The following is a 10900-nucleotide window of genomic DNA, read 5'->3' as shown; positions in this document are numbered from 1 at the left end:
ACACTTTATAAGCTCAAACAGAAGCCGACAACGTTGGAGTGCCTGGTTTTCGTTCAGAGTGAAGCCGGTGCCTCTGCCACCTTCAGAAAAGAAAAGGAGGGAAAAGAAATCAGTCTTATCATTAAATAAAAATGAAAAAAAAGAAAAGAAATCACTGTTATTATTATGAGATTAAAAGTGATCAGATTTAGAAATGTTTATAAAGCAGAAGTGTTAAAAATTACATGAATGAAAAGCTTTTAATGCAAAGAGGTAATGGTCTAAAATCAAAAATATGAACTTAGTTGAGTTGATTGAATCTACATCTTTATTTCAAAAAGGCTTTTTACCCCTCTAACTGTTCCCAAAAAGGTTGAGAAACATGACAAAGACCCACGCTGTCACACAAGGGATAAAAACTCAAGAGGAGGAAAGTTTGCTGTCATAAAAACAACTAAACAGGTTTCCTAAGTACGCTTTTCTGTCCTGGAAAAATGTCTTTGTATTTATGATCATTTTCAAGATAACCTATTTGCATAATTATGATCACACATTAATGTGTCTGAGCTACTGCTGGCCACTGTGCCAAATAAAATAGGGAACAATTATTAATGTGCCAATCTTTCTGAGTTCGACTAATTTTAATAAAATCAATCGGAGCAACACAAATGCAAAAGGTAACTTTCTATTTAAAGCCACTCAGGAAACCTTTGTTCTATAACTTGCCACTGAATGTGTCAGGTAATAATTCAAACCTTTTCCAAGACAGTGACTTAATTTCCTCCTTTTAATGACCTGTGTGAAGACTACTTTGCCCCCTCAGGGCATAGAAATCTGCTGTCCATATTGTGCGAGTCGTGCTTTTTACTTCTTTTTTTTTCTTTTGAAAGCAGTCTTCCACTTCTGTCACCAAGTACTTTTGTGTTTTTAAGAAACCAAAACAGAAGATTTAGTTGAAAAACTTCTACACTGGTGGGAAGTTCTCCATCTTTAAGGTCTTTAAGGAATTCTAATGGCCGTAATTTTTTTTTTTGCACAAATGTTTCTTTACAAACGTTCAGATTGCAACAATAGTGTTTATTGACATCAGCCTTTTAAGCCTTGTCCCAGATTTTTGATTGGACTGAGGCCTGGACTTTGATTGAGCCATTTAAGCACATGATTAAAAATATCAACCTTTAGAAGCTGGTAGAATAATTCCTTCAAGACTTGCTTCTGGAACCGCAGCGAAAGATGGTTCTAAAAAGGGTCCATTTAAGCGCACCGAATACCAATGCATGCCACACATTTCAAATGTATGCGTGTTAGAAAAATTCAAACAATCCTTCAATTCTTTTCTTTTCATTACAACATTATGTACCATTTTGTGTTGGCTTGACACAACAAATCCCGATTTAAAAAAATATATATAGTGAAATGTGAGACGCTAAAATAAAAACATGTGAAATGGGTGTTTAAGGACTGTGTTTTGTTGTGTGTTTTTTTTAGCTTAATTTCCATCTAAATGCAAAACTGATCTGAACTTCATGGAGGAATGTTAAATGTTACACATGCTACATTACCCCATCTACATTTAGCAAACCACAAAGAGACGTTCCCCAGAGCGAGGTGCTGTGACGAGATAATCCTGTCTTCACTGTCTATGCAGAAGAGAAGGTCAAAGGAGTTCACAGAGCCTTGATATATTTTACATGATTGGATCAAAATGAAATCTAAATCCAGATTTTAGTTCACTGATTGAAATACCCGGCAAGCCTGCGAGGAGAAGCGGGGATGGATGGATGGATGGATGGGTGGATGGATGGATGGAACGAACACCAGTCAAAATCAAACCCAACATGTTCAGTTGATGAAACCCAACATTCTAGAGAACTACAAACGACAAAAAGTCATGATTTGGAGTTTTACAGTTGTGTGAAATGTAGTAATTTAAGATATTTCGTGCCGTATCTTTAAGCGGAAAGTTAAAATTCACGTGACTGCAACTAGCAATCATGCGGCTGCTAGTTGCAGTCACCTAGAAATCCCTACACAATTCCACTTGATTCTCATCTCCATCTGGGTTTTCTCCCATTAAAGTGGATTCCTATAGTAGAATTTCAGCCAGACCAATCAGAAAATTGGTCATCGTTCACAAGGAGAAGTTGTGAACGATGACGCCGTTTTTCTGCACTGTTTTAGTATTGTAGTCTGCCGTAGTTTTAGCAGTGGTAGTGGAGGAAGTAATCGAAGCCGGTCAGTCCGTGTTGGCCATGCTTTCAAATATTGATAACAACAAGAGCCATTTTGTTTGACTTGGGCCTTTTATTTTCACAGTCGAGGATGATTGTTTACATCTTAAACTTTATACTGTCAAGCTGGATTATTACATACGTCAATGTTAGCAATTGAGTAAAGTTTCAAACTTCAACAGAGGAAGCAAACGTTTCCCAATGACCAACCGTCCAGACCCTTTGTAGAAAGCAAAGTGTAGAACAAGGGGCTGGTTTTTACCGAGCTACATTGCAGCTATTCTGATTCTGAATCTCATTCACATTTTGCTTTTGTTTAGGTTCCTAAACTCTTTGGTGGCTCTTCAGATGCACCTCATCAGCCACGGAGACCTAAAGTCTGGGGGTACAGCGCAGTCTGTCATCCCACCACGGCCCGTTCACAGCAATGACAGGCGCCGTGGGAAGTAGATCCAACAGGTGCGTAGCCTCCATCCGGGTAGAAACGGCCTCCACCTTTAGGCTTTGTTTGACTGACAGTATGTTGTTTTTAGTTGTTATAAACCCTTCTACTGAAGCTGTGGCTGTACTGTGTATTGTACTGTGAGAATATAGAGGGCTTGTTAATATGGCTTGGCCGGGTGAGTCAGCCCCAGCTCAGGGGTATTTACAGCAAGAGGATCTTCAGAAAGGCCAAGGCCACCCTAAATTGTCCTGCATGTAGGCAGGCAGAGATCTACGTCAGTTACTCAGCTGAAACGGATTCACAATGTTAACACAGAAAGTTCAGCATAACTGGGCCTAAAATGTTCTATACTCACAAGGCTCTGATTGCTTACGTCTTCTGTCTCGGGGTTTTGTATGGGTGTGCCAACCGAGTATTCATTGACTTTGCTAATGGAGTATTTCCCCAACCACATCGATTATGTGTCAGTGGGTAAATGGATGATCAACTGGGAGCTTTGCCATTTGCCTACATATGGAAGTGACATAAACACACGTCACTCTGAAAATAGGTTGTCAGAATGACACTGATTTAAATCTAATCCTGTAATCTGATGACAGCAATCCGTCTCAGATCGCTAAACTGAACTCACCTTCCCAGCAGGTAATCCTCCCGGAGAGACAGGTTACTTTGGATGAGCCACTCTGTCGAACAGTAATTTGGCAAATTTGAGTGGATTGTGTCTAACTAAGCGATAACTCGGTGCTCTATCTTTCCATTTGACTGTGTGACATGCGGTATGTTTCCCTGCATGTTGCTATGAGATTCTCTATGTTTCCTAAAACATAATCAGGGATCCCAAAGATAAGTGATCTTTGATCTTTAGTTCTTTGTGGTATCCGATGCACAGATTATTTTCTGCTGACTCCAATGTCAGTACATTGTCCTCTGAAGACATTTTAATTTTTGTACTTGTACTTATGAAGTAGTGTAACCACTCTTTTGTAGGACTTTTCTCTGCAACTTGAACTTCACAGTTGCAAAGCACACATACTTCTGCATCAAAAATATCTTCAAGATGTTCTTTCAACTCTTTCGTGGTATTATTCTGTTTTCAGCAAATGTCAGGATAAGTGTGTAATGTGTTTATGCATTAATCTGTAACATACAATGTGGATGAAATATTTATGCACCCTTACCATGGGAATGTACTGTATGTCCTATTAGTTTTGAGTTTTTAATGATAAATTTGGGCCATTCATTTTCAAGTGTATGAGTTACTTAAGAGCATATGTTTCATCGAAAAAAAAAAAAAAAAAAACATAATAAATTCAAACTGCTGTTTTTTTTTATTCTGTCAAATGGTTTCTTATACAACCACTTGACCTCAACAAAAGAAAAACTCAAACAAATCCTCAAAGGTCCCAAAACAAAAAGTGACATTCATGCAGATGCTTGAGTGTACTTTAATTTTATAATCGTTCCTCAATAGAACATTATTATTATTGTTGTATTTTATCTATACATATAAAATATTTAATGTTAATCCTTTGACAGGTACAGCATTGTGTCAGACATCATACCGGAGGAAGAGCTACAGAAGATTTCTAGCCTTGCGCTCTACAACGGTCACGGTTCTGCCAAGGTGAAAGAGCAGAGCGACGCAGAAAGAGAGGGCAGCAGAAGGAGGCCCGGAGCCTCCAGTGTCGTGTCCGGCTCCAGCAGACAAAGAGGCATGAACAACTACAACGGGAAGGTCCTGACCAGGGGCTCCAGCCAAGTCCGGAGCCGTTTTGTGAAGAAGAATGGGCAATGCAATGTGGTGTTCACTAACATGGAAGACAGGAGTCAGCGCTACCTCGCCGACATCTTCACCACCTGCGTGGACATCCGCTGGAGATACCTACTGCTTATATTCTGCACCAGCTTCCTGATCTCATGGCTGATCTTTGGTGTAATCTTTTACAGTGTTGCCCTTGCACACGGGGACTTTGATGAGCCCACTAATCAGAAATCTAATGTGCTGGTGGCAGGAATGTATGGAGCCTCCTCTGGGCACACAGTCGGTGGGCAGACACAAAGGATGCCCTGCATACTGCATGTTCAGGGCTTTGTTGGGGCGCTCCTCTTCTCCATGGAGACCCAGACTACTATTGGCTACGGCTGGCGCTGTGTTACAGAGGAGTGTCCTCTGGCTGTGTTGACAGTGGTTATACAATCTATTGTTGGTTGCATCATTGACTCCTTCATGATTGGCACCATCATGGCGAAGATGGCACGGCCAAAGAAGAGAAACCAGACACTGATGTTCTCCAAAAACGCCGTCATTGCTCTTCGCGATGGCAAATTGTGCCTGATGTGGCGAGTGGGCAACCTGCGGAGGAGCCACATCGTGGAAGCTCACGTCCGTGCGCAGCTCATACGATCGTATGTCACAGCTGAGGGTGAGTTCATCCCTTTGGAACAGATGGACCTCAATGTGGGCTATGACGAAGGCACGGACAGGCTGTTTTTAGTGTCTCCGCTGGTCATAGTCCATGAGATAGACAAGGATAGCCCCTTGTACACCTTGAGCCGAGCTGATCTGGAAGCAGACGACTTTGAGATTGTTGTGATCTTGGAGGGGATGGTGGAGGCCACAGCCATGACCACGCAGTTCCGTAGTTCTTACCTCGCGAGAGAAATCATCTGGGGTCACAGGTTTGAGCCAGTGATCTATGAGGACCGGGACCGCTACAAGGTAGACTACGCGCGATTCCACAATACCTACGAGGTCACGTCAACGCCCCATCTCAGCGCAAAAGAGCTCGATGAAGCAGCAAGCCGAGCATCCTCCACTGCATCTCCTGCATCAGCACATAGGTCTACGCTAGACTTGATCCCGCGGTCTCTGACCGCCTTCTGCTATGAGAACGAGGTCACACTGAGCTGTGCGGAGGAGGAAGAGGAAGACATATTTGACTCCACACAGATGGTAGGGAAGGACAGGGCAGAAGAGAGGAGGACTTCTGTTGACTTTCAAAGTATGTTTCACGACACAGCAACCATAACCTCAGGCAGTCACAATGTCATGTGTGTTCTGGACATGGACAATAACCAGATGGAGTTTGACATCCTACAGACTGCGATTCCCCTTGATCCAGTCAGCTATAAGAGTGAGCAAGAGGCCTAAAGAGTGGGAGCTTGGGTCGTTTGTCCAGAAAGTTGGATGCCTGTTCAGCTTACATCAGCAAGAACAAGAGCTGAAGCTCATTTTGCCTTTCCAGTGCTTTCTTTCTTTCTTTTTTATTGTTATTGTCTTTTCACGTATTGTGTTAAAATTTCAGCAGTATAGTTTTTCCAAGACTGCAGTGCTTGGAGGGCCATGGTGATCAAGGAGACTGATTCAGCATGTGGACAAAATATCTCTGATGCTGAGGCTTTAGTTCATAACCAAATGAAAGCACAAGCATGTTAAGACCAAGAATTTAAAGTACACTTTAGAATGGGTGTATATTTCGCATGGTTCAAAATTACCTTTGTATAAAATACTTTATTTGAAATGTAACTAAAAGATTTTAGAAGAAAGCAACTGATTTAGTTAAAATTTCTCTGTCTTGTACTGAAAGGCTTACAATTTCAGGGAGAGGTTCTTAGTACATCCCTGAAGCAACTTAGCCATTTCAGGGCATTCTCTAAGTGTAGCAGATGGGTTTATTTGCATTTCTTAAATCAACATTTCAGGTTATTCTTCAGTGGAGTTGTGTGGAATAATTACAACCAGTCACAATTTCACCTGGAGCAGCAGTCAGAGCGATCTGAGGAACTCAGATATTCTCATGTGAGAGTCAAGCGAAAAGCAACTTACATATTAGCCAGCTGAAGCAATGCTACATTAAAATCACACACCAGTTCAGATGGATATAATACTTAGATATTCTTCAGTTTTGTTTCTTCCGTTTTGTTGGACACTGATTATCCAGTTAGCCTCAAATCTGCCAACCCAGACCTCAACAACCAATATGGCTGCCATGTGTTTCACACATGGCGATTGTTGCCGTGGTAAAAAGTCAATTTGCTCTTTTTCTCTCTTGTAATTTGTTCTCAGTAAGTCACTTGCCAATCTTAGCGCTGTACATATTCTGCTGTTGAACGCTTTGCTGTAGTGTTTGTCATTGCTTGTATTGCTAATAGTAGTTAGCTTCAGGTAGGAATTATTATTGTAAAGCATTAAAAATATCTTTGTAATATGTTGTATGTGTGCAGTATTAGAACTATTGCTATTTATGCCTGATCTTACAAACTCCTCTGGCTGCTGTCTAGTGCAGGGAAGTTACTGACTGCTGCTAGCTACTCCACGGTGCCCCACACAAAAACAAGTAAACAAACTTCACAACTAAGACAGCTTTTTTTTACTGCCTGTTTTGAACTTTTGCGAAAAACCCCCGCATTTCAAATGTTCAGTGCTTAAATTGACATTTATGTAATATAAAATGTAAACTAGATTTCAGATTTTATAAAGACGGAAACAAATTGATTTTCTAGGATTGAAAATAATCAAAGTAGGAGTTTTTTTTGGTTGATTATTCGCTTGGATGCAGATATAATTATGTTTTGTTTCTAGTGAAGGTGTGATGAGAGAAACAACACTGAGAAGTGGCTTTAAGTTGTATTTGTGCTGCTGCTGTTTGCCAAACGTCTGGAGTTTGGAAGCGAAAGGCGGAGGAGTGCCTCTGATCCCATATGTGGGTAATGTGGAGAACAGGGCAGTTTAAGTGTACTTGGTGTCTGTGATGGCAGGCAGGGTGAAAGGTCGCCGCGAGGCCCGAACAGGACACAAAAGGGATGAAGGCTGCTGGTACAGTCATCAGAGATGTTCAGCATGTCACTGGATTTGCACAGAAAGGATGAATTCAAGAGTAACTGAATGTCATGGGAAGTGCTTCGGTATGAGTTGGTGCAATGATTGTATAATAGATGATATTACAGGACGACAACTCTTCTTAAAGGGACAGGATGACGAGAGGTTTGGATGCTATATGTGATCTAAATCCGATTTTAGGGACTTTGTGTATAAATGATTGCTTGTTAAGGATCAGAAGTCATTCATATGGTGTAACACCAAACCAAGAAAGCTGATTTGCTTTTGAAAATGTGAACAAAAACAAAATTCAGAAAAGAATCGAAATCATTAAAAGAAAGTTGGAAAAGAAAAACAAAACCTGAAAGAAGTTATGTTTGAGATTTTGATTATTTCAGGATGTCTTTAAAAGCAGCTCATTAAACTACAAAAATATTTGAAATTCAGTTTTCCCACTTGTATGAAGGTCAATAAAGGCTAGCGGGGGAAAAAATTAGAATACCCTATGAAAGAACTGTTGGAATAATGTATGAAATGAACTATTTGAACACAAGCAGTGGACGTTAACCAAATGTAGAAATTTCACACCAACTGTGAAGCACGGAGGTGGAAGAGTCATGGTTTGGGGGCCATTTGCAGCGGCAGGATCCGGTCATGTAGGATCCAGCAGGACTTCCATCATGCAACAGGAACATCTGTGAAAACATGAACGGTGAAACAGAAGGGTGACATAAAAATGACCAAAAATTAACCTTAACCAAGAGAGTTAAGGCAATGGAAAGTCAAAACCCATTGCATTGAGATTATTAAAATGCTGTGGAGTAAGTAGCTTGTCATGGTAGCTACAAGAAGACAGGGTGTTCTAATTTTTTCTTTCTCTAGAAAATATAATTTGTTGACATCTCTTCCATTTTGCAGGTAAATTCCATTGAATTTATGCTGATTTGTAAACAATTTCCTGAAAATGTACTGTACCCAAAAACTGCATTCAGTCACTGTGGTAATACTAAAATTCTAATTACTTTCCCTTTCCATCTGAGTTTTTTTTCTACTTTAAAGGCAAAATGTTGTTTTAAATGATCAAGTTTTTGTTCACTCGTGCAGCAAGCAAACGTAGCATTGCCGCTTTACAAGAGACAGACTGTAAATTGTAATCTCAAAGAACTGATTTTAATCCTTCTCAGGATTAAAATCCTGAGAAGAACCACATTTTTTCTTTTCTTTATAGCAATTGTATGTCCATGTATTGATTGAAGGAAAGTATCATCACCCAAATCTGAGTAAAAGATCTTAATAAAATGTATTTTTATAAATGTAAAAATCCAAGAAAAAACTTTAAGCAGAAACATTTATCCTTAAATTGAAATAGGCACACTGCCAGTCAAAAGTTGTTGTTGTTTCTCTCTTTTTATTATAAATGACAGACCTAAGTTTATCAGTCTGAATGCCTGTGTTTATTTATTTTATCATCCATATTTTCATACTACATTCTTCATTGACTGGACAAGCAAATTAGCAAAAGAAGAAGAAACAGGTTTAATTTTTTTCCCCACCGCTTCTGTCGCCCTCTTAGGGTGGCGCCCTGAGTGGTGAGCCATATCCCATAAATCAGAACCACTTCTGATTAAATGTATAACTTCATTTTATGTTTAACTTTCTGCTTCCATAGGATGAACTCTAGAAAATGACCCAAAAAAATATAATGTTTTGAGCTGTATTACTTGACATGTGCACAATGGAAATGCATATCTAGATAAAAAATGTTTTGTTTTTTTTTTTATCTACTTTGCTACCAGGTTCTTCCTGAACTGTAAAGCAAGCAGATTTTTTCGCTATTCCTGTTATTTCAATTCCAGTCTCTTCTTGCAGAGAACATGGAGCATTACTGAAAGAAATGTATTTTATTAATTTATTTTAGGAACGCCTGAAATACAGAGCACTTTACTTTCCCTTGTTCATCTTTGACGTTGTTAATAAATGTCTATGTTATCCTATGACTTGTTCTTTTTACAATAAGTTTTGCTGAGATCTTTATGCTATATCCAACTCCAGCCACTAGATGTCCCTGTGGAGTTAGGAAACACACACACAAAAAAAAGATCAACAGAACCTCAAAACCGGTTGGAGAAAAATACTATAAAGCACTTCTTTATCTCCAGACTTTTCTACACACTTTTCATTTAAAAAGTATTGCAGACTAAACTTTCAACAGCTCCCCTTCCTTTGCATTGACCGCACAATAAAACACTAAAGTTCATTTAGACGACAATTTATAATCTAAAAAGAAAGTAAGAGACTGGCAGGAGAAATGAAGGAAACAAGTAAGAAGGGAAAGGCATTATAAGGAAGGTAACATGGATGAGGTGAAAACTACGTCTATTTCTGCTTCCACTTCGCCAAAACACAAAGAAACTTAAACTCTTTAAACCACTGAGGGCGACATTGAGTGGGACTTTTCATTGGAGTAAAGAAATCTGCTTTGTTTCTGATTTCTGAACAGTATGCTTTCTTACCCCATTAAAGACAAGTTTGTACTCATGCATAGTTAGAACTGAGATTTTCTCTTGATGGACATAGCAGACGTTACTGACATTTCTAAATAATTGTTTAGGTTTGGTTTCAGCTCTTGGGTAAAAATGCAAAATTACATATCCCCCCCCCCCCCCCCCCCCCCCTCCCCCCCTCCATCTCCCCTCCTCTGCATTTATTTTACCCTCATTTGCTCTTAGTCTGTTTCAACCGGTCAGACCACTGATCTCCCTAAGTCAGCAAACAATAGAAAATGTTTTCTGTTTATGTTCAGACAGTGCTCTCTGCTGGAAACACGTAAAATTACAGTGAAGACTTTATTTGTGTTCAATTAAATTCATTCTAATTAATTTAACAGAACTAAATGAATTAGAATTGCTCAAATTTTGAGGAAACTTGAGTAGAATTTCCTCACAAATACCCAGTTCTGACAATGTGGAAAAATGCCTCAGACATTTTAGCAAATTTACTAAAACAAAAAGAGAACCATAATGTTATCCTCTCATCTAAAACATTCCTGGAGTGTTGCTTTGTTGCTTTGATGCTTTCATGCGTGTTTGAGAAATCCTTGAATCTCCATGGCAACCATTCAGGTAGATTCTGTGGTGGACTTAGTGCTGCCTTCCAAGCTGAGCTTCCTCCTCCAATGCGACTCCCCCACTCAGCTCCTACAGACTAGTCAGCAGCAATTAGCAACCGCCTGGAGGAACTGCGCATCTGCTGACATCTGCTGACATTATACGAGTTTCTTCTCAGCTGGTAAAAAAAAACGTTGTTAAAGGGTAAATAATAGAGGAGCCATGTTGTGGTGACTTCCTGAAAGCGGAGTTTCAGAAAGAGCAGGAGCTCTGAAGAAACATAAGCCAAATTTCAAGATGTTAAATTATGAAATCAAAT

At 39.6% G+C, this 10900-nt stretch overlaps 1 protein-coding gene across 1 annotated transcript; it reads left to right on the top strand.

The window, feature by feature from the left end:
* Positions 1 to 799: 799 nt before the first annotated feature.
* On the top strand, positions 800 to 7810 carry kcnj4 (potassium inwardly rectifying channel subfamily J member 4). The gene has a single exon (XM_028042146.1). It carries the CDS (start codon positions 4370 to 4372, stop codon positions 5804 to 5806), a length of 1437 nt encoding a protein of 478 aa, XP_027897947.1. The 5' UTR covers positions 800 to 4369; the 3' UTR covers positions 5807 to 7810.
* The last annotated feature ends 3090 nt before the right edge of the window (positions 7811 to 10900 follow it).

This window comes from Xiphophorus couchianus, chromosome 16, assembly GCF_001444195.1.
Source record: "Xiphophorus couchianus chromosome 16, X_couchianus-1.0, whole genome shotgun sequence".
Classification (NCBI taxonomy): domain Eukaryota; kingdom Metazoa; phylum Chordata; class Actinopteri; order Cyprinodontiformes; family Poeciliidae; genus Xiphophorus; species Xiphophorus couchianus.
Note: the sequence above shows the minus strand (reverse complement) of the source record. Positions and strands in the feature narration are given on the sequence as shown.

Bases quoted from the DNA above. Each gene is read 5' to 3' on its own strand.
- kcnj4 (XM_028042146.1), top strand. From the start codon at position 4,370: ATGAACAACTACAACGGGAAGGTCCTGACCAGGGGCTCCAGCCAAGTC.